The sequence below is a fragment of the Taudactylus pleione genome, unplaced genomic scaffold (genome assembly GCF_031769625.1).
Source record: "Taudactylus pleione unplaced genomic scaffold, aTauple2 ptg000117l, whole genome shotgun sequence".
NCBI lineage: Eukaryota > Metazoa > Chordata > Amphibia > Anura > Myobatrachidae > Taudactylus > Taudactylus pleione.
Genome location: NW_028284519.1, coordinates 20,069,219 through 20,094,126, shown reverse-complemented (window position 1 = coordinate 20,094,126; position 24,908 = coordinate 20,069,219). Strand labels below are relative to the sequence as shown.

General features: G+C 45.8%; 1 protein-coding gene across 1 annotated transcript in view; it reads right to left on the bottom strand.

The window, feature by feature from the left end:
- Positions 1–2,972: 2,972 nt before the first annotated feature.
- Positions 2,973–24,908, bottom strand: part of LOC148524686 (5-hydroxytryptamine receptor 3A-like) — an 84,105-nt gene continuing 62,169 nt past the window's right edge. The window contains exons 5-9 of the mRNA XM_088471934.1: positions 21,973–22,145; positions 18,090–18,226; positions 10,140–10,341; positions 8,324–8,530; positions 2,973–3,268 (exon numbers count right to left, since the gene is read on the bottom strand). Coding sequence (XP_088328060.1) covers positions 2,973–3,268; positions 8,324–8,530; positions 10,140–10,341; positions 18,090–18,226; positions 21,973–22,145 — 1,015 coding nt within the window. The remainder of the gene's footprint in view (positions 3,269–8,323; positions 8,531–10,139; positions 10,342–18,089; positions 18,227–21,972; positions 22,146–24,908) is intronic.

The following is a 24,908-nucleotide window of genomic DNA, read 5'->3' as shown; positions in this document are numbered from 1 at the left end:
ACGCATCGCTGGTCTTGCAGGCTATCCATTACCCGACTTTGTGAACAATGCAACCAAAACCTCCTGGTTTTGGTCGGATTGTTCACAACGTCGGGTAATGGATAGGCCCCTTAACCCTGCAACCCTTTACTTTACTGTCTGTCTGATCACTCTAGTGATATTTATCTTGTACATCCTCTACAAGGGCTATAATTCCATTCCCCAATTAGCTAGGTATAGATTAGCTTGCAATATTTTTTTTCCAATATTATTCTGCTGGTATATAATATTATTAAGAACTTTCCTTAGGCAATGCTCACCCCCTCCGATTCATGGGGCTTTATTGCTTTACTGCATGCAGCTGTATTCTCAATATCTAGCAGACCAGCTCCTCACAGCTCAACAGCCACGGCCCCAAAAACAGATCTCCTCTTCTACAGATGGGGCTAGGAGTGGGGCGGTGAAGGTCGTATGTGCGATGACCAGCCTAAGCACTACTGGCTGCCATCATCACACAAATGACCGGACCAGTTTGTTAGGATTTGCGGTTAGCAAATCATCTTGGTGGCAGTTCCCAGTCATAGTTGTTACTGGGATACTGCATCATGTCCTGTTTGTTCTGGTTAATTACTAGCTGTCTCTCTATAGAGCAGGTACACAAATGCCTTTGATTAGGAGTTACTCTCCAGGAATGGTCTCTGATTGGATCCTGCATCTCATAAGTATACAGCCAGCCCTGCTCTCATTGCTGGTTATACTGTCTGACAACCAGTGTATGCATGTCTCCCCAAGTTCTACAGTTCCAGTATCCTGCACCTGTCTGTCTGTTTAGTATTAGCCTGTGGAATATAACCTGTTGCTGCCTGTGGCACTGTCATTCCAGAGTCCAGTCAAGCCATGTCAGTCTGCTTCCTGCCTGTGTTCCTGTCGTGCCAGAGTTCACCTGTCTGCCATATTGCTCCAGACACACCTCAGCCTGCATCTCATCTTGGCTGTCATAGCCGCACCACGGCCCGAAAGGCCGCATCATAGCCTGCAGCTCATCTCGGCTGTCATAGCCGCACCATGGCCCGCAAGGCCGCATCATAGCCTGCAGCTCATCTCGGCTGTCATAGCCGCACCACGGCCTACATGGCAGCATCATAGCCTGCAGCTCATCTCAGCTGTCATAGTCGCACCACGGCCCACAAGGCAGCATCATAGCCTGCAGCTCATCTCGGCAGTCATAGCCGCACTACGGCCCACAAGGCCGCACCTTGAACTTTGTTACTTCAGCCACTAGTTTTTGTATGCATCTTGCCTGTCCAGTCCTTGTTTGTTTTTCTGTCAGTCTTGTCATAGTCCATTCTTATCTTATCTTGTCCAGTCCAGTTTTGCCTGTATCCTGCTACATCTCTGTCCAGGTCACTCCCGCACAGCAGCAATTAGTATTGTCGTGCCACTCATTGCCTGACTACTCAGTTGCTCCTCAGTCCTTGACATACCTACGACCATATTGTTCAGTGTAGTGCTACACTCCCACAGCCATACTCCAGCTAGTCCTCGAAGTGGAAGGACTGCCACCCATCATCTTGTCTAGCCCTCAGTCAGCAGTCCTGCGGTCTCTCGTGGGTTGTGTAAGCCTCTACTGCTGGAGGCGTAAATCCACCTAACTACCGGTGTGTAAATAAATCACTAAGGGAACAGCGGGTGGCTGTTGTTGGTGGAAGTTCCTCTCCCTTGCTCTATAGGTCTTACACAGCCGCGTGAGAACCGTAACACAGTTAAATGGTTAATGATATTACACACTCGAAGGGTTAAGAGTACATAATTTTGATTTGACTGTAACAGTGGGGCAAATACAGTCATTTGATACTTAGAATATGGGTAGTAAATTGGTCTGACTTATGTGGAGGCCAGACCGAACCACAGGATCAAATGGAGCCCAATGACTAAATAGCATATGTGATACTTTCCCACTCTGCAGGAAATTCAGGAACACTCCAGACTTTTGGGGAAGTACCATGGACTCTTGGAAGAGTGGGAGAACTCTCCCTCATCCTACCCACTTCTTACAATAGTGAAATGGGGTGAGTGATGACGCGATACTCAGTGAATTGCTTCATTATAACCCCAAACACTCTGTAATATGCTGTGGCCACTGCAAGGGGGTTGGGGCCAAATTATGCAATGTGACCCCCCTACAGTGGCCACCTCATGCTCGCTGCTGGGAAGTCTCCCTGAGGCAGAAGGATAAAAACAGACACTTATGCCATGTGCACATAATGACTGCAGTCACTGCCCAGCTACATTTTATGGGAAGCAAAATAAAAATGTTATAGGTCCCAATGTGATTAATGTTTTGATCACTGGTTGTTTTTGGTGAAAATATGGAGAGATATCTGGGCAAAATATGTGTTATGGGCAGCTGTACTCAGGGTAATTGCTGCGACGCCACATTTATTTAATAGAACGCTTTAATCTTCCCAGTGGCCGCTTCCGGAATGCCATGCACCATGCCATTTCACGGCATTCTGGGAGACTGGGACTCCAAGTGAGAGGGAACATATAGTGCTGCGGCCGGCACAGCTTGTAAATATTGCAGTGAGCAAGAGCAGATGGGCACCGGCATGGTGACTACAGCTGCACCCTCAGGCCACCCCACCCTGTGTGATAGCCCTAATTGCCCGTTCATATAACCATCTCTGTATAGACAATATCCACCTTCCAAGCAACCATGCCATATGTTCCTACTCCTCTGCTCTCTCCCTTTATTTTTTAATTGTTTCTTTTTGGGGTTCAGCACCCAAATTTAGAGGTGAGCATCAGGAGTAAAAGTGCAGTGTTTTAAAATATATATCAAATTGGATAAGTACAATTTTATATAAGTTGAACGCCTATATACTTTAGCGTCTGGCATATTTTTTCATTTATATAGGCCAATGCCCTACTATTTACAAAAACTTCCCTTATACAACATGCATTACACTGCACAGATATAGGCTACTGCTAGTTTATTCAGAAGGTTCAAATTTTTGGCTCCATAAAGCAATCGCAGTAACAAATACACTAATTATAGCAATGAGATATAGTATTAGGAACAGACGATCCACCACATGAGCGGCGAAGTGCCAATCTGATTTGCCTTCATCTTGCTTCTTAGAGTGGATCAACTTCCGGTGGAAATATTTAACTTCCAACAACATTCTCTTTAGCAGACGTGCCTCGGTGGCATATCTTACTTCTGTAGATGAGAGGTTTCCTTTCCCTTTAACCTTTTTTCTGTTTGCATTATTTTTATTTGTAGCACCTAGAAATGTAATGAACAAGGGAAGATAATGGGAGAGGATTTGGTCATTTTAGGATTTCCATTACCAACTAAGACATGCTTCAGACGTAAACTTTATTAAACAAGAAAAGAAAAAGAATAAAAATGCATAAAGTAAAGGGGCGGTGCTGGGGGATGCGGAACTGAGCAGGGGGGCATAGGACTGAGCAAGGGGTGGGCACTACAGAGTGGCAGGGGGGAATCACTGGCTGTGGGAGAATGGGAATAAACAGGAGGCAGGCTTTACAGAGCGGCAGGGGTAGACCGAGACTAGGGGCGGGGCGGGCATTACAGAACCTGGGGGTCTGGACAGAGCAAGGGGCTGGAGCGGGACAGAGCGGGGAAGTGGGGGCAGAGCAGCTCAGCATCCAGCAGATATTGAGGTCACCCAGCATTTGGTTGGTCCTTGTAAGTCTCTGTGCTAAGGAGTTGCAAATATATGTGTAGCTGAGGTGATATTTCTCCAGTGTAGTAGAGAACCTAATATCACCAGTCTCGTCTAGCTGAATAAACTGTGCCACTCTCCCTTGAATATTGTAACTGGTAACTCCTGAATCAATAGTGCCAAAGCCCAGTCAATCCAGTCATTGCATACATTGCAGTATAATAATGTCAAATGTCATTCCCAATATTCATAACTAGTTTCACCATCTCAGACAGTTTCTTCAGAAGGTAGTGGATAAAATGCCATATGTTCCTATTTCAAACACTTCTGTGTTCCTACTAGAGCTATCTTAGTTGCGTTATGACTGTAACATTTACAGAGTCTATAAAATCCATGATTTGTGTCCTTTTGGGCGTTATATTATACACAATAGGTCAATATAGTGTGATAACTTGGGGTAATTACTCGGTAGATTGGGGTCAGTGGTGCAGTGATAAGGTGCATAATTAAAGGCCACACATGGCATTCCAGTAAATATAAATGAAAATGGAGCTTTACTTCCAGCATGGAAACCAGGAAACTGAAATAGAAAATAACAAACAACCTAGCCCTCTCTTAGGGCACTAGCTCACTTCTTGAACCCTCTCTATAGAAGCAGCTAGTCTGCATGAAAGTCTCTCATAGTCTCTGAGATTGGGGGTCCTTCCTGCCACATGCAGTACTGGACACTGGCCTCCTGGCCTGGTATAGCTTTCTTAGCTTGCTGGCTGCCACCTCTCACAAGGACAGTGTCAGAGGTATAGGGATCTCTCCTGCCTCCTTGCAGGTATGATCCTGACCACCTGGTCTGCTTCGCTCTGACTGCAGCCCCACCTGGACTGTCTGACAGTCCACCAGCAGCCTCACCTGGGCGCTGGTCATATGGCAGCCATTACACATCTTCCCAGAATCCTTTTCTCCTGAGTGGGCGGATCTCTCCTGCCCCACACAGAATTTGCTGCTCACCAATGCCATCTCTGGTGATACTGCCACATATCCCCCTCCCCAGCTTGAAACCCCTGGGTTCAGCTACATTGGACGAGGCATTCTCATTGCAAAATCCCTCTGGTTTCTTCTCAGAGTCATCCACCACATCCAAGATCATCCAGACTCTGGTAATCTCTGGGGATCGCATCCTCCAAGTTCCAGAGTTAATTTTTCTCCTTACTTTTTTCCTCACTTTATGGTACTTGCTTTCTTTATGCAATACTTGAGGCTCACCCTTGGGTACCACAACAGGCATTAAGAACTTGAAGTAACTTTTTCCAAAGCGACATACTTCATCTTTATTCTTGCCACGTAAAGCTATTAAAGGCACATCTTTTGGCCAATTTTTGCTTGTCACATCTTTAACCTTCAGCCTTGAAGCCCTGTATTGGCTACTGGCATATTTCACTGATAACTCCTCTTCTTTCAAGGGGCCAACATTATCCTGAGAATCACCAGCATCACAACTTCTGGACTTTGGCATTATGTCAATAGACAATGTACTGGCACTGTCACCCTCAGATTCCGGACTTTCATGTCCATGTAAGATACTTGAATCTTTGCTCCATTGATCCGCAGACTTTATCTCACGGCTTTGATGGCTATTTTCCACTTCATTAAGGCATAGATCACTTGCATTTTCCTCTGCTCCCATTTTTTGAGCCTTGAAAATATGATGAACTACTTCCAAATGTTTCACCAGCACAGGTTGAAGTTCACCCTCCACACAGGTCTTTATTTTCAAATACTGTCGAGCTGGACTACTTGCTTCAAGCTTTATCATGTGGGACCACTCCACTTCCCAATAGACAAATTCAGCAGCATTGCAAGTTCCATCCAGCTTGCATGAAGGCATTGGTTCACATACATGAGTATTATTCTTCACAAGGCTCTCAGAATTAACTTTCTCCAAGGTTGTGCTTTGCACTGCAAAACTATGTGATTGAGTCACATTCATACCACTCTGAACACACGGCATCGAGAGTCTCATCCTTTGAAGCCATCACCATCTCCGTAGACTTCTGCACATCCTGCATCTTTGCTTTACAGGGCATGCGATCACCATCTGTATACGTCAATTCTTTATCACCAACTTCAGACATGGTTTTGCCATCTGGACCTGTGTCCCTTTGGGAGGACTTCACCCTCTCAGCCATCACTGTAATCTGAAAGACACTGCAAGGAATCTCATCCACTTATATTAGACAATCCTTTACGGAATTTCCCAACTCCAGTACTTCTGTCTCATCTTGGACAATGTGACATTTAATGAGGACATCTTTGTCAAATTGCTGCTGACAAACATCATTCTTGTGGAACATCTTAGTTTCTTTAAGCATCTCACTGTTCGCGCCAGTCTTTTCAGGATCAACCTGTAAAAATTGCTGCTTGTGTTTATGTACGTCTGCCTCACTGGGTTCAGCGAAGACATCAGACACCATTTTGGGTCTAGAATCCTTCAGAATGTTATTTAACTTATTTTCCTCTTGTGATTTTCCCACTACCATGTGGAACTTTTTCTGAGCCGCAGATAGTTGCTCTTCCAGCTGGGCAATTTTTGCCATGGGTCTTTCCAAGCTACTTTCAGATTGTAGCAGATTGCTCTTCACAACTTCAAAATCAGCAATTCTCAACTTTTGTACAATTGTTTCAGACTCTGCCACATTTAATTTACATTGCAACTCCAGTTCTTTGGTATTCTTCTCCACTTGGAATCTTTGCAATTGGTCCTGTTTACTACTCAAGACTCTCCCTCTGTTCTTGCAACTTCCAAGTTCTTCCATGGGCAAGGTTAAGCTCTCTCTCCAAGGATTCAGTTTGCTCTGCGGCTTTATGCAGACTTTCCTCCAGGAATACATTTCTTTCCGTCAGACATTCTGAAACTGCTCTAGCTGCAGCTAAATTGGATTGGAGCGTTTGTACTTGCTCCTTCCAGCTGACTTAAAGACTGACCATCTCCATCTCTTTTCCTTCACAGTCAGTTTCCCACTGAGCGTGAGTCTGCAGCATCTGGAGATACTTCTCTTTCACTTCACAAAGCTTTTCAGCCAAAGAACTTTTCTCCAGTTCACAATCTTTAAGTTTTACTTGTGTGGACACAATTAAAGAGTCTTTTTCTTTTAATACCAGAGTCAGATCCACCACTTTCACTTGCATGCGCACTGCATCACTCTGATGTCTCTGGACACATTCTTTCAATTCTTCCACTTTCTGCTGAAGTACCACACACTTTTGCTGCAATTCAACAATATATTGTTCTAATAAGTCATTTTTTGCTAGGAGCCCATTCTCATACTTTGTAACACATTTGAATGTTTCAGGCTCCTCAAGGCGTTCAGACAATGCTGCCAATTTGAGGTCTGTCTTTTTAATTTTTAATTTTATCCTGCACAAATGCCATTTTCAAAGAAGACAATTCACTCTGCAATGTCTTTTCAATTTGCTCATGCAAAAGCTTCTCTTTGTAGACTTGTCCTCCAAGTCATCTGATCACAATAGTGCAAAAGTGTTTGACGCCAAACTTCACACAGAGAGTAAAATTTTTCTATGCTGATATAGTCCTCTTCTAGTGGACCTTGCACCTTATTACACTGACCAAACACACTGACATTTTTATTCTGCTTTTTAAATGTCTCTTTCTGTGGAATTACACTTTTTACCCCATCATTTTGAAAGGATTCACCACAGAGGATTTCAAACAGCTTTAATTCACTTCCATGTAACATACTTTCTTCACATTCAGACTGTAAACTCCAGCCCGGGTTTTCCATCTCTCTAGATTGAGAATTAACTTTTGTAGAAGGTCTTCTACCTTCAGAATATTTATTTTTATTTCCTATAATTCTTGGCACAAAATAAACAGGAACAACTTGGTTTTGTTTTCACTAAATCACACTTTGCCTTCAAAAGTATTTTCAACACAGCAAAACATTTTTCTTCATGTGGCACTACAATTACCAGCATGTATCAAGCAGTCTCAACAGCCTTTCAATAGGAATCTCTGCTCCCTCAGCACCACGCCTTGACTTAATGAGCTTGAGGATATCACCAGAATAAAACAACACAATTTCTTTTAACTCTTCCAATGCTGAGGAGAGTGCACATTTCTCTTCACAGACATATATCTCACAATTGGCAATTTTTCCATAAATTTGCAAGTTGCATAACTTTTAGCAAACTTTGTAGCACGGTTTTCAGACATGCATACAACTTGTCCATAAAATACTTCAAAACAGACTTTAACTTTTTCTCATCAGCAGAAAATACACCTGCAATTTCACTTTTGCAAAACACTTCAATACTTCTGTTTCTGGCAATCTTTGCCTCTCCCATAAGCAAACAATTCTCCAGCAACTTGTGTAACACTTATTTCTGTTCCTTTCCAAGGAAAAATGCAGACAATTTTTTTGTTTAAACACCTCATAACAGACTTATCTTCACTCACCACCTTGATGAGCATCCACCATAACATCAGACATCAGTATGAATTATAAGGTAACTAGTATTCCAAGTAAATTATTCCCAGTGGAAAAATAGAGTATCATAGGGAGCAAAATTGATCCCTACATCGTACCTGGCCACCTTACAACTCAGTCCCTTTTATTTGCAACACTGTGAGTACTTACCATTTTCTGCTACCACCACAGCGCTCACATCTTCGCTCAAGGAATTTAATTTGAAACACAGGACACGTGACAGACACTTTATAACTAAGAATCTTATCCAGCGGGGGACATCACTGTTTGTCTCAGAAAGTGTTATCATGTATGAAGCTGTAATGGCGGCAAGTATACTAGCCACCATGATTGCCATACATGCACAGCAGAATATACCTAAAAGATAAGTGACAAAAATTAGTATGTTTAAATATGATAAACATACAACTATATCCGAAAAGTAAATGTGTCTTATTATATACTCTGAACTAGGGATGTGCAGGCTCGGATAGGTTCGAGTTTGCACGTTGAGTTCGGATTTTTCCCTCCAAAAAAACGGAACTCAAAAAGAGGCTAAACGTCACCTTACATGGACGAACATCATCATTCCTGGACAAAAGTCCAGGAATGATGATGTTCGTCCATGTAAGATGACGTTTAGCCTCTTTCTGAGTTCCGTTTTTTTGGAGGGAAAAATCCGAACTCAACGTGCAAACTCGAACCTATCCGAGCCTGCACATCCCTACCCTGAACATACATTAGAGATGTGGTTTGGGATAAGCAGGTAAAACACAAGCAGGAATGGGGGATCTTTGCCTGATACACAGTAGTTGAATGAAGGATTGGACAAAACGCAGGAAAGGCTGCAATGAAAAGTAAAGCTGGCCACACACTAGACCAACTTACATCCAAACAACCAACTTGTTGATTGGATGGAATGAAAATCTGGTTAATGATTATCAGCAATTTGCTCCTAAATGTCAGAAAACAGATGAAAATGGTCGTCAGACATGTTTGTTAAATGTTTGATCTAAACAATTTGTTCAAACAACAGTTTTTGTTCAATTTCCATCGTTTGTGAGCAAATTGCTGATTGTCATTTGCTTTCATTCCTTACCAGATTTTCATTCCAACCAATCAACAAATTGGCTAGTTGGATGTAAGTTGGTCTAGTGTGTGACCAGCTTAAGAGTATGAAGAGCAGAATTAATAGCTGACCACAGAACCTAGGGCCTGATTTAGTGATGGACATGATTGCAGGGCCACGCACAAGAAGCTGTGCAAACCTATCCATCTTAATACAAATGCAGAAGGAGGTGTCAGACCTCCATGCTGCATTTGCCAGCGCCACTGCAACCATCATGACCAATGGCCACAATGGTTGCTCCTTTGGTCAGACTGTGTGAGCTGAAGCTTCCCGCAGCCTGACCAGGTGCTGCTAACTTCAGAGGCAAGGAATCTCGGTCCGCCAACGTATACCCTGGCCTCATCCCCTTTTTCCGGGAGCGGTGACAAGTGTCAGCCTGTCAATCATGCTGCAGCTTGGAAGGGTCTGCAGGCATAATCACAAGACTCTTTCAACGCATGAGCAGACCCCAAACCATCGGAGATGTGCATTCATCATCGGACGAAGGTACACCATCTACAACAGCATATAGCAGGAATAGGGAACAATGGTCAGACAAAGGAGAAGGGTTACATGAACAGCAGACAAGTCACAAGCACAATGAGAGACAGTAGGATTAGAGAAGAAGCAAAGCAAAGACATCATATGAGGGGAGAAAGGAAAATTGATCCCAGAGAATGGACCACACATAAGACACAGGCAGGAATAAAGGGGAAGGCAGATTCAGACAGAGGAGAGGTGAGAATGGGACAGTAGACAATACACTGGCTGGAATAAGAGACATGGACAGACACAGAAGGAGGGAAGAATGGGACTACATACAGGAACAAGGGCGAAGGTCAAACACAGTAGGAGGGGAGAATCATATGAATAACATACTTAACAATGGAGGGCTGTCAGATGTAGGGAGTATTTGGTTCAGAACGATGAGGAGCATAGAGAATCCTAAAACAACAGTGATTTTGAACATAAGTCTATTCTCTAGATTTATGAAAGTTCCAACTACATCCAGAAAAACCAAGAAGCACATGGGGATGATAAAGGCAATAATCTGCACTGCAGGGTTCCTTTTCATGGTAATCTATAAAGTAAGATAAATCAGTCAGCATATACAACATGTGAATGATTAAATGAAAACAAGGGGGGGGTTAAAATAGACAGGGAATTAACTAATAATTGCAATAATAAATATTAAGAAGAGATGGAACAAATATCTGAACATGGCACTGCATGTTTTTTGTACTAGAATATTAGGGTCTTGCCTTCTGTCAATAATTGTACATAATATTGCACATTCTACCGAAATCAGGGTTGGACTGGCCCTCAGGAGTACAGGGGAAATCTCCGGTGGACCCCACTACCTGAGGGTCCCACCACTTGCTCTAGGTGTCATTGTTACTCTATTATATGGTCAGTTACATGGTCTCTAATGTCTATCTACCAAGCCTCTGTGGGGCTGGCCTGTATCCCTGTGGTAACTGGCTACACCCATGGTCCTTCATGCTCCAGCCCAACACCAGGGCCACAACTAGGGGGAGGGGGTGTGTGGCTAGGGGGCATGTGCCCTGGGCACCAGACTTTAGAGTGGTGTCGAGGAGGAGACGGGAGTCTGGGTGGCTGCAGTTGATTTGGAGCTGCCCACTGCAGCCCTTGATAGCGTGACACAGCGGTGCAGTCATTCTAAGGCGGCACCAATAGGAGCTCATGGAACGGCCGCTAATCAGCAGCGGCAGCCGGTCCATGAGCTCTGATAGGCTTGTGACCGGTGCCACATTAGAATGACTACAGCACTGTGTCACTCTCTCAAGGGCTGCGGACGGCGGCTACCAGTGTGGCTCCAAATCAACACTTGATGATGCAGGCATGGTAAGAGGCTCATGGAGGGGGATAGGGGAAAGGTAAGAGGCTGATAGAGGGGGGGGTGAGAGGTTCATGGAGGGTGAGGGGCATAATGTATAAGGGGCATTACTGTGTGGCACACTGTAATGTGTAAGGGGCATTACTGTATGGTACAATGGGCCAGATGTACTAAGCTCTGAAAAGTGATAAACTGGGCAGTGATAAACCACCAGCCAATCAGCTCCCAACTGTCATTTTTCAAACACAGCCTTTAACATGACAGCTGGGAGCTGAGTGGCTGGTCGTTTATCACTCTCCACTTTATCACTATTCAGAGCTTAGTACATCTCCCCTAATGTGTTGTAAGGGGCATTACTTAGTGTGGCATAATGTGTAAGGGGCATTACTGTGTCACAATTAGGGATATGCACCGACCCCCATGTTTTGGTTTTGGATCTGGATCTCCCCTGGTTTTGGATCTGGATTGGTTTTGCCAAAACCTCTCCTCCGTGTTTTGTTTTCGGGTTTTGGTTTTGGTCTGGATTTTTTCTTAAAAAATCCAAAAAACAGCTAAAATCACATAAAATTGGCCTTTTTTTGTTCCTACAGTATTAATAACCTCAATCACATTTATTTCCTGTCATTTCCAATAAATTTTGACCACCTCACAATATTATTTTTTTCATCTAGTTAAGGCCAAAAGGTTGTATCCAGCTAGCTGGCTGACTAAGCTAAGTGACATAGTGGGCGGCACTAACATGTGGCAGTTCAGCTTCCAAATTCCAACACAGATACAGGGCCTGATTCAGACCCGCTTGCAAGCGGGTCGATGTTGAGTCATTGCGCACGCGCGGCGCAAGCCCTGGAGCGAGTGAGAAATTCGCTCGCTTCGGGGCTCACTACAAACGGTGCGGTTGTTGATGTTCATCGACAGCTCGCCCCATTTTGTAGGTGGGGAGAGGGGGTGGCTGAAGGAACACCTGCCATTTGAGGGCGGCCCTACTGACATCACGAGTGATGTCAGTAGTGAGCTTCCCGCTCTATTAGAGCTGAAAGCTCACAGGGGCTTGCGGCAGACGAGATCCTACCACAAGGGTCTCGTCACAAGCCCGATGGTCACCTGGCTGCTCACAAAAAGCTGTGGGTGGACCCCACAGCTTAGCGAGCGGCCAGGAGGCCAGTTAAAAAAAAAAGCGGACGCCCTTATTCAGAGCGTTCGCTCGCTTTTTGCGGGCGGCTCTGAATCAGGGCCATGGTGTGTTATACAGTGTGGGTTGGATACACCAATAGTGCACTTACTGTGACAGCGGTATCGGCAGAGCGGGATTGCTGACGGTGTCCTCAGTACATGGAATGGCAGTGCTGCGGTGCTGGCAGTGTCCTCAGTGCAGGGTATCGGCGGTGTCAGCAGAGCAGGGGTGCCAGCGGTGTCTTCAGTGCAGGGGTTGCTGACGGTGTCCTCAGTACATGGAATGGCAATGCTGACAGTGTCCTCAGTGAAGGGAACCGGCGATTTCGGCAGTGCCAGTGGTGTCTTTAGTGCAGGTTTGCTGACTGTGTTGGCAGTGCAGTGGTGTTCTCAATGCAGGGTGCTGGCGGTGTCGGCAGAGCGGGGGTGCCAGCAGTGTCCTCAGTGCATGTGTGCTGACAGTGTCGGCAGTGCAGGGGTGCTGGTGGTGTCCTCAGTGTGGGAGTGCCAGCAGTGTGGGGGTCGCTGAATGTGTCCTCAGCACGTGGGGCAGCAGTGCAGGGGTGCAAGCAGTGTTGGTGTCGGCAGCGAGGGATGCTGCCAGTGGGGGTGCCGGTGGTGTCGGCAGCGGGGGGTGACGGCGCTGTCAGGCAGCGGGGGATGGCGGCGCCATCTTCTTTTGCAACTGTGCATATTAAATGGGCTTAACGCTGATTGGCTGAGAGCCGTGACAGACGTCTCTCAGCCAATCAGCATTAAGCCCGCTCAATACAAAACCTCGCAACCCGACAGCGGGATCGCAAGGTTTTTTCCTCGGGTGAGGGATCCGGGGCAGGCAGGGAGATCCTGGCTCGGATCGCCTCGGATCCCCGAAATTCGTGTGGGTTCCGGTCTCTGAGATCCGAACCTGCTCATCTTTAGCCACAATACCACACCCTTTTCAGGAGTGCCCTCTGTTTTGGTATTTTTGCAGGGAGGGGGAATGCGCCAAATTACTGTCTTGCCTCGGGTGACAAAAATCCTAGTTTCGTCCCTGCCAACACTGACTGAAATGTACTGATAGAAACAAAGATACAGATTGCAATCACAATTAGCAGATGTGCGTAATCTGTAATTGGAACTGTCTTGATAAAATGTAAAGTTATTACTTTATCACATTTGAATAGTTTTGCCATTAGCACCTTTAGTGCATTTTTTATACAATATTTAAATGAACTGTTTTGTGATGAGAGTTGTATAATACAATGTGCTCTTCTTCTGCGTTGTGTATTAGATACTGCCTGGGGTCTCATCCACAGCGAGAACATCATCAGTTGGCATAGCCAGGGGCGTTTCTAGAGAGGAGGGGGCCCGTGTGCAGTCTCCGACACGGGCCCCCTCCTCTCTGCCCAGCGGCTGGCAGCGCACTGAGCTGTGCGCGGCCAGCGCCGGAGTTATAGACTCAGGGCACTAGAGCATGCCCAGAGTCTATAATGAATGCATAGGCGGCCATTTTCCCTTTACTGCACATGCGCAAACGATGGGAAAATGGCCGCCATGGCCATTTTCCAGTAGTTTTACAGCGCCGGACCCCCGCGCCGACATGGGACTCCGGAGAGGTGAGTAATATTATGGGTGCAGGGTGTGCGGTGCGGGGCCCCCTGGACCCAGGGGCCCATGTTCCCTGCACACCCTACACCCATTATAGATACACCCCTGGGCATAGCGTAATTTGTATGAAATCATTGATCACATGCTAAGAACAGCTCTGCAGATTTCTAACATTAAGCCACTTCCGCCTGTTCCCAGAGGCTTGTATATATTTGGCCAGAAAGGGGTGGGAATGGGATTGTGTGTATATAAAAAGGGAGGGGGGCACATGAATTGGAAATGGTTATAAGCATGGTTATAAGTGGGTCTTAAATGTCTGTGATCATCTTGATCACAGCTCAAACTCTTCATATGAGAGGAATATGCCATACCTCAGTGCACTTTATTTAGGTGTAAATTACACCCATTTTGCCACTTACTTTAAATCAGACTGTGGGTGCAAAAGTTTATAATTTTTCATATACATTTTTTCTCATTCATGGTTTACACATTTTATTGAGCCCCTGAAATGGCCAGTGTTCTAAATTTAGGGAGCAGTTAAACCTCCGTTTAGCTAAAAATGGTATTTTGGTACACCTCTATCAGGGTTTGAGCAGTCTGCTTTTGTAGAACCGCTTGTTTGAGATGCAGACAATGGAGCACTTCTCATAGATCCTAAATGCTGCTCACTGCTCACTAAGGCCCTCATTCAGAGCAGTACGCTCGGAGCAGAATGCACGCTCTTAATGAGGGCCGCCCTCCATAAAAATGGAGCGTCCTCCTGGACGCTCGTATAGCTGTGGGTCACCACCCACAGCCTATACGAGCGTGCAGTTTGATGGCCGCGATGGTCGTGACCATCGAAACTGCGAGCCGGAGCCTGCGGTTGAGGTTTTCAACCGCAAGGCCCGGAGTGATTTTGGCTCTATCAGAGCCAAAATCATTCCCACTGACATCACTAGTGATGTCAGTGGGCCGGCTTCTGACGGTAGGCGTTCCCTTGGGAACGCCTCCGTCAGGGAGGCACGCCCCGGCACGCCCACCAAAGGGGGCGTGCTGTCAATCAACATCGACAGCACGCCCCCTTTGATCAGACACAACGAGCGAAGGACTTTCCTTCGCTCGGCGCGTCTGGCGCATGCGCACGACGGAGCTCCCTCCATCGTGCGCATGCTCAGTGCAGACCATCGACCCACTTGCGAGCGGACAGCCGCTCGCGAGTGGGTCTGAATCAGGCCCTAAATCATGATGCGCGACTTCAGTGTTCACAGGTAAACCTGATTTACGATCCGCTATGGCTTTTCTATTCAAAAGTACTGTTGCATGTCCTATTAGGAAACTTCATATATGGTTTCAGTCTTCTCAGCCATTAGGGAAGTGGGAAGTAGCCATAGTTTGCTAAGAGAGCTCTGACCACGGAGACTTCACGCGTCTTTACTCCCCAGTGTCCAAGAGGACAGGTCAGGAAACTCTCACCATCAAAGAGTCCTACAGTGGTCTGCTGTATGCCCACAAGTATACTATACCTCCACCATTGTACATTAGGCCACCATTGCTACTATCCACCGGTGTCAGAACCACGATCATGCATGATGCACTATAATGCAAAGCAATACCCTGAGCCCCAGGCTGCCATAAACAGTGTATTACATTTACCGCTGTTACACCTGTCTGATTTCCTGTGTCACAGGCTACCTGCTGTTTTACCTGATATATAATAAATAATAAAAGAACTGCTTTAGTATACCACGTGTGGACTAACCGCCACCAGCACCAACTACTGCGTTATACATCTAATCAACATCATTCACACTCTGACCAGTGTATCAAGAACTACTACTCCCAGCAAATTCTGTATGTGCATCATTCTGACAATTTACACTATGACCTGCTGTCACTGCTATCTCTGCTAATAGTATTTACTGGTATCAATTATGGGGTTTTTGTTATATACAGCTCTCTAAGCCAATAGTAAAGCTGTTATTGATATTATCTGATAATGTTTGTTTCTATAGCCTATTTGTCCATAAATATACTTATAATGAATAGTCATTCACAAGTAACATGATTAATTACATTAACTTACTGATTAACTCTTTTTGTGATCAATTTTTTTAATAGAGAGTCAGTCTCCATTATTGACATGTATTCATGGAGCAATTGTTTCATTATGTTTCCTATGATGAAATGATTAGTAGATGCAACAAATTCAACTGGCTAATCTTAATATTAATTGGAGATTGCCGGTTGTCCCACATCTAATAATGCAAGAATTATAGCTATTTCTAATTTAAAGTAAACTTAATGTAATTGTCAAATAAAGCCTTTGACACTTCTGAAATGCTTGTAATTTTACTTCAGTCAGTAGACCATAGTAACATCTGACAAAAAGGTCTAAAAACTCTAAGGGGTCTATTTACTAAGTAGTGTTAGGAGACAGAGTGAAAAGTGATAAGGTGCCAGCCAATCGGCTCCTAACTGCCATCTCACAGGCTGTGTTTGAAAAATGACAGTTGGGAGCTGATTGGCTGGCACCTTATCACTTTCTTATCACTTTTCACTCTGTCTCCTAACACTGCTTAGTAAATAAACCCCTAAAGCAGCAAACTTTGTGAAAACCAATACTTGTGTCATTCTCAAAACTGTTGGCCATGGCTGTACAGTGGGCCTGATTCAGAGCCGGACGCTCTGACCAGAGCGCTCGCTCTGAATCAGTGCCCTCCTACCTAAAAATGGAGCGGCCTCTTGGATGCTCGCATAGCTGTGGGTTACCACCCACAGCTATAGCGAGCGTCCATGATGATGGTTGCGATGGTCAAGACCATCGCGACCATCAGGCTTGCGACGAGACCCTGCGGTAGGGTCTCGCTGCCGCAAGCCCAGGAGTGATTTTGGCTCTATCAGAGCCAAAATCATTCCCACTGACATCACTACTGATGTCAGTGGGGCCGGACCCAAACGGTAGGCGTTCCCATGGGAACGCCTCCGTCTGGCAGCCACGCCCCCGGCACGCCCACCAAAGGGGGCGTGCTGTCAGTCACCATCGACAGCATGCCCCCTTTGGTGCGAGACCTGGAGCGACAGCTTGGCTGTAGCTCGCCGGGTCTCGCGCATGCGCACGACGGAGCTCCCTCCGTCGTGCGCATGCGCATTAGGGTACCATCGACCCGCTTGCGAGCGTCCTACACTCGCGAGCGGGTCTGAATTAGGCCCAGTGTACCTATGTATTTATCTTTTTCTTTACACTCATGAAAATAAATATATCTGTTGAGTCTATTGTTTCACGTTACAAAAATAGCAGGAGACGTCTTGTGTAAATAGCCGCCTCCTGCCTGCTTGTATGATCCGCAGCTGCATCTGAGGATGCAGCATACGATCACTTGCCCTCAGGTTACTTAGAATGGCTGTCTCACATCTGTAGCCGAGGCCAGGAAATCTGCCTCGAAGACACAGACACTGGCCTCAGAAGTCCCAGAAAACGGGTGCAACACGCCCCCGTTTTCAGAAACGTCACCCAGCGCCACCCCCTCCCTGCACCCAAAAGACTACAGTCTATGTCAATCAGGCTGCGGCTTAGCGGGAACTGTGTGCGACGTCACAGGGCCTATTCTGCACACGCGCAGTATGGTCAAGAGCACGTGGAGTCTCCTCGCCACTGGAGTAGGCAAACCATCGGGTTTGCTTATAACTCTGAGTCAGGCCCATAATGCAGTGTAGCAATTGTTGTAGGCGGACAACCAGTGGGAGTACCCTTTGGGCCTTCTCTTGATGTTTGGTTTTCTTCATCTTCCTTCTTCAGTTTTTATAGATGTTTGTTTAGTTTTATTTTTCTTTTGATTATATTTTGATTAGAGATATGCATTGACCACTGTGTTTTGGTTTTGATTTTGGATCTGGATTCATCTTCGTGTTTTGGATTCGGAATCAATTTAAAATCGATAAATACAGCTAAAATGTCCGAATCCAAAACCCAAGTTCAGTTTTTAAATCCGAGTTCCGAACCAGCAACAGATCCGAACTGGGACTCGGCCCGAACTAGGTCACAACAGTGAATCCGAATCTTGACCTGGTTCTAATCGGAACCCCTAATTTCGGTTGTGTTCAGATTTCAGAAACCCGCACATCTCTAATTTTGATACATATTTCTATCTTGGCAAATAGAACTTGTAATAGATGAACATGATATAAAACTAACATTGTTAAGTTATAAAAATATAGAACTCCTGTCTTACCGCGTAATAAACTGTAGACTCCATCCTATTCACAGTGATGTTCATCAGGGTCCATTCTCCTATACTGTAAAAAGTATCACTTGAGATTTTAAACACCTCAGAGGAATTGGATCTCGGTTCCATATAAATGTCTGTATCTGTAAAAGAACGCAATGTTTGTAAGGTATCTTACCGTTCACTTAATTTCAAAAACATTTACTATTTAATAACATGGACTTTTGTCCATGAAAGATGATGTTTGTCCATGAAAGATTACTTTTTGCTTCTTTCTGAGACCCGAAATCTGTCTGGAAAAATCCAAACTTGGAGAGAAAATCCGAGCTCTCCCCCCCCACAGCGTAACCCTAACCCTCCCCCTTGTTTCTAACCCATAACCCTCCCCCTAACCCCAATACTTACCTTCGGGATGCTGACGCCGAGATTCTGACTAGTGCCGGGATTCTGGTGCTTGCATTCTAATGGTGGGTACACACTACACGATATGCTCCCTGAGCGATATCGTGTAGTGTTGTCCCTGGCAGGCTGTGCTCAATGTCGTTCATGACATTGAGCACAGCCGCTGAACGATATCATTAACGATATCGTTCAGCGCCGGGCTCTCTCCCCCATTCCCTGACATGCAGCAACCTGACGAGGTCGTCAGGTTGGCCTGCATGTCAGCCCGATGAATGATAATGACGAACGACCCGCGGGAACGTGTGTCGTCGTTATCGTTCATCTTTTAGGGGTTAATAATGGACGATAAAGTGGACGACTGAACGATAACGATATCGTTATCGTTCAGTCGTCCACTTTATCGCCCAGTGTGTACGTACCTTAAGCGTTGGCATCCCAACAGCCGGGATATAAACTACATTCCGTCTCAAGGCAAAGATAAACTAAAAATGGTATAATATTTGTATTGTTAAATGTCACTTAAAAAATTCCTGAAGTTGGTGGTGTTCCTTAGAGTTAAATATTTGGCTTATCAGGAGGCTGTTTTGCAAACACAAAGGGTAATAAAATAATATAGGCTATCTTTAAGGAAGAAACGGATATCATCCTTTCTAATAGGGTGCTTAATACAGTCTATTTCCTTCCTGATATATAATCAATCACAAATAAATATATAGTAATACATTTACTGTGAACAGGCCCGCCAAGAGCCGCGGCGGGCGTTGGTAACAGGGGGCATGGCCTATTCGCAGTAGGCTATCTTTAAGGAAGAAACGGATATCATCCTTTCTAATAGGGTGCTTAATACAGTCTATTTCCTTCCTGATATATAATCAATCACAAATAAATATATAGTAATACATTTACTGTGAACAGGCCCGCCAAGAGCCGCGGCGGGCGTTGGTAACAGGGGGCATGGCCTATTCGCAGTAGGCGTGGCCACGCCCCCTTCGAAAAAAACAATAAAGATTTTCATCGCCGCTGTGCGCCGGCGAGGGGGGCGCTCTGAGCCCCCTCAGCCCGGCGCAAAGCCAGGGGAGGCGTGATCAGTGTGATCACTCCCCCCCCACAGGCATAGGAGACTGCAGTGGCTGCTGTGAGGGAGGGGGGGCGTCGGACCAGGGCCCCCGCCGGGCCTCTCAGGAAGCCCGTGCCCGGGTAATTTGTACCTGCTCCCCCCCCTCTCGGCACCCCTGACTGTGAATATAATAATGAATGAATGAATTAAAATGCTGATTCCAATCAGGCAAAAATACAAAATATAAAAATACTCTCATACTACACAAAATTTAGGTAATAAATATTACAAATATAATGGGAGTTATGCTGGGTACACACTTGCCGTCATGACGTCACCCGCAATTTGAGGTGTGCGCAATAGCCTGCAATGTGGCTGGAGGAGGGGTGGACTGTCTGTCACTGGAGGAGGTGGAGCAGGACATTAGGACACAGCCACCAGTGCCTCTATAATACATCTATCCAACTATGTCTGCTTCACTCATGAATGATTGGAAGTCATTCTTGACTGAAACACTTATGGGCCTGATTCAGAGCCGGACGCAATTAGCGCTCGCTCGTCCAGAAAATAGGGGTGGCTATTCAAATCAACCGTTCGCTCTTTGCGGTCTGTTCACGCCTCTAGGTCAGAACGAGCGAACAAAACTTGCGGTCGTTTTTTTTAAAAATACGCCCCCTGGCCGCTCGCATCCTACGTCATGTCCGCTATTTATTAGATTAATCGAGTACATTGACCAGGGTATGAACTGCTCGCTATTCTTGGGGTTGGTTTTTGCTACCACAATTTTGCGAGCAGTTCTGGCTATAAAATAACCCAGTGACGTGGTCAATAACGCTGCTGTTTTAATTATGCACACCCATAAAACGCCCGTTTTGACCTTTAAGCACGCCTGCGTTCGGATCTCCACTCCCCGTTTTCAAGCACCTTCCCCCGTTACCACCCACTTACGCCTACTCCTGTCACTCAAATTAGCAGGCATTCGCTATTTTGCGAGCACATGAATTTCGACCGCACTGACTGGTTCGCGCATGCGTATAACGATCCGTACGCATGCGCAGTTGTGCAAACATCGCTCGGAACGAACGAGCGGCCTCTTACGAGCGGCTCTGAATCAGGCCCTATATCTTTATTACAGGCCTGTTTCTGAGTCGCACGCAGCAGCGTCTGTGTATGCGCCTTTTGCCAGTTGCACGTCTGTGACTTTATGCAAATACCACTACAAGCTCTTCCCTGGTGTAGCCCTGTGCATCGGGATGTGCAAGGACGGAGATGCCAACTTTACGCCTCTGTAGTCACTGAAATCACGCTTGGTGCTTCATTAGACGCAACCATCGGTCGCACCATCGAACCTTACACAGGCCTACGTCACTGTCTGAGTACGGCCTCCAATGCGAGCAATTGTACGACTCGCCCACGACACTCCCATAACACGACCCTAAGATGGCTCATCTCTGTGACCCCACATAGCCAGCTCACTGTCACCACCCAGACACATCCAATCCAAAACACTTTCTATACACTTCTGAGACCCTGCGTCTCAATCAGTACTGAGACTGTGAAGACAATCGGAACGCATACGCAGTGCGACCAAACTGTCTGAGCAGTCAAAAAAGTTGCACAACTGAGTTAATTATTGGCAGTGCTTGGTGTCAGATCAGGCCCTTCATGTGTGTTGGTGCATACAGTGGGCCTGATTCAGTAGAGTACGCAATGGCGATTACGCACACAGTCAAGTGTTTGTCATTGCGCAAGCTTAAAAGCCGCACTGTGCATGCGCAGCAATCACATTACGATTACGGAAGCACAAAGAAATTCATTGTGTGTCTGACAGGCTGTCAGCGTTTGGGGGTGGTGACAGGGGAGTGGTCAGAAAAACGCAGGCGTGTCTGTCCGTTTGAACGCTGTTTCATGGGCGTGCATAAATTAGCCACAGCGATTGCATACGCAGCATGAGAGCTCTCTGCGTGCACATCGGGCAGTCATGCAGCAGTGTCTGCGGCTGGTCAGACCTGTTGTAAATGCTGCGCGACTGCCTGATGTGCATCGATGATACCGATGTTTGCACAGGAGTGCGCGGTTGGACGGATGTGAGAAAGCAGCAGTGGGCGTCCCTATGCCAGCTTAGCTGTGGCAGACATTACCATATTTTCGCAGCTGCATTCCGTGCAAATTCACAGCTGCGATCTGTACTGAATGAGGCCCATTCCAACTATTTGGGTGAGTGTACATACATAGATAAAAGAAAAAGGACAAACATATCTTTGTGGCGAATTTGGGGATCAAATGCACCTTTGTGTCAAGTATATGGAGAGAATGGCAAGGGGACTTGCATATGAGCACCTGTGGGTTACAGGCTATTTCATTTTAGCCATTCATTCAAGTTGCTCATGGATAATTGGATGTGGAATTACAATAATTTTAGGAACGTACCTGGCTGAATATAAGAATCAAAGGTCAGAAAACATTGCTGGGTGTCAAATGGAAACAAGAAGATCTTTAGGTTACAAGTGCTGACAATCCGTAAAGGGTACGCAGCTTTGATGGTTCCATTGCTGTTAATATTGTAGTAGAGAATTACTGGATTCTTATCATCTGTCTCTGTCCTGTATAATAAAATGTATATGGCACAAAATAGTTAATTATATACAGACTTGTGATCAACACTTTCCATCATCTTTCCAAGCAGTGGTGACTAGTGTAACCACCTTATCTCTTACCTGTAGGTCAGAGAAATATTTTTTGGTAAATTATTGTACATCCCACAGACCCTGTAATCTGACCACATGTGCGCACACCTAAATTATTATATCACGGCACAAACATATAAAATCAGTTGGCATATAGTTTATGCAGATGAAAATTGGATGTGTACTTCTTATACATATTCTATTCAGGTTAAGTAAACATTTTGAAAGTTCAATCTACTCTGATGCCTGCAGAGTAACAACAAGCCCATTGATAACAAGTAGCCATAGGGGTATATTTACTAACGTTAGAGTTTTTAAAAGTGGAGATGTTGCCCATAGCAACCAATCAGATTCTACTTAACATTTAACTAGAAGATAATAACTAGAATCTGATTGGTTGCTATGGGTAACATCTCCTCTTTTAAAAAAAAACTCATGTCAGTAAATTTACCCCCTATATCTATCAGGACATGGGGTACTGTAGCTTCCAATGAATGAACTGAACGACAATAACTTAGTTATGACAAACATCAATGACCTGGGTAACTCCAGCTCCAATGAATAACCATGTAGGGCCTGATACTTAGCCGCATGTAATGCCGCAGACCACGTAATTAAGCAATTTTTTCCTACTGCGTGCCTGTGCGAAAATCCATAATAACTCCTATGACTAATACATTACACATCGTGTACGCACAAAGGCGCGATTGCAATCGACATGGACGGTATCAGAAATTTCTTGGAACAGTGATGGGTGTTGTGAAGGAGCTCATAAAAATTTACATAAAAATTGACATAATCTCAGTGCCACTAAATAGATGCGCAGGGGCCAGAAGCAACTTGCGTAGAATTAGATTTTAAATAGTTCCAAACCAGCTCATACCAAAGAAACATGACTGTAATAGGAGCTAGCAATCTAATTCAAAGAACAGGAAATAGCACCAAGCAGGGTCTCACTGTCACGGTAGGTGCTTGAGAGTTACCTGACTCAGATGTTGAACTGGATGCAGCGGAGACCGGCTGAACCTTGGATGATGTAAATAGCTCTATATGAATTGTATGGCAGTGAGAACTGCCTTTGATGATAAATGACAGGAACAGGAAACTTGTAACATTGGAGTGGAACCAGTAGAAATCTTGGAGGAACCGGACTGGGACTGGGAAGGAGGCTTGCTGAGCTGGACGGGGTACCAGTAGGTAGTCTTGCAGAATGGGACTGAGAACCAGTAGATAGACTTGCTGAATTGGACTGTGAACCAGTAGGATTTCCAGATGCGCCAGGTATAGCTATTAGCAGGATTGCCGATTCAACTGGTCTGGGAACCAGCAGGATTTCTGGATGCGCCAAATATAGCTATTAGCAGGATTACTAGATGAACTGGTCTGGGAACCAGCAGGATTTCTAGATATGCCAGGTATTGATGCCAGCAGGATTACTGGATAAACTGGTCTGGGAACCAGCAGGATTTCCGGATGCACCAGGGGTTGCTGCCAGTAGGAGCCTGGGATACACTTGTACATCCCGATCGTCGTAAAGGTAAGTATTTACTAACCTAAACTAACCCCCCTAACCCTCCTTAGGGGTGCCTAACCCTAACCTCCCCCCCTGTGCCTAACCCTAACCTCCCCCCTGTGCCTAAACCTAAACCCTCTTCCCCGCTGCCTAAACCTAAGTCCCCCGGGGGGGTGCCTACCCCTAACCTTCCCCCGGGGGTGCCTAACCCTAACCCTCTCTCCCCCTAGCCTAACCCTAACCTCCCGGGGGGGTGCCTAACCCTAAGTCCCTCCCGGGAGCCCTAAACCTAACCCTCCCCCCCCGCGGCTGTCCGCTGCGGTGCCCGGCATCCGCTCGATCAGGATGCCGGGCGCCAGTCTCCCGACGTCGGGTAAATAACAGGCGTCTACATTTAGACGCCTGTCATTTGTCCCTAGTCGGGATAAAGTAGTCTGGAAGCCGGCGGTCGGCATTTAGACCGTCGGGTTCCAGACTACATCCCCTATTAGACCCTCAGAGAGGAGAGGAGGTCGCGCACCGGAAAATACACTCTTACAGGCGTTCCTGGGCTAGTACTGGGAAGTGGTTTAAAGAGGAAACAGCCAATGAAACAAGCCACCAAATCTAATCAAACAATAAGTGAGAGTGGGAAGTCAGCAACAAAAGATGCTTTGGCCCAGCAAGTCAAAGCCTTATATAGAAATACACACCCTAACTTGATAGGATGTACACAGAAGCTGGCCCCAATGTAGAGGTAAACCATCTCATTCTTACACCAATCATTCAGTTCCCCTGACTGTTACAGTGAGTGATTTATGTTTTGTGTCTCTGCATTCTGCTGACAGGTAAAGCGTACCACAGCAGCACAGCCAGGTATCAATGACTGCCTTATTATTGGTGCCTGATAATACCGCTTCCTTCCAATAGCCCTACACACTTTCCCCACCAGCAGCTATGATGTTCCATAGCCGTAACTAGACTTTTTGGTGACCTGTGCGAGAAAAAGCAATGGTTCCCCCACAAATGGCTGCCATGCTTTAGGATATTGCTCTCCCCACCACCGCCCTGCCTCTCTGAGATCTTGCAGCTGTCACCTGGCTAGTAAATTAAAATGATCTTTACTCTGGCAAGAATAAGGTACTAATATCCTGTAATCCCTGCTCTCTGCCCTTGCACCTTGTCCC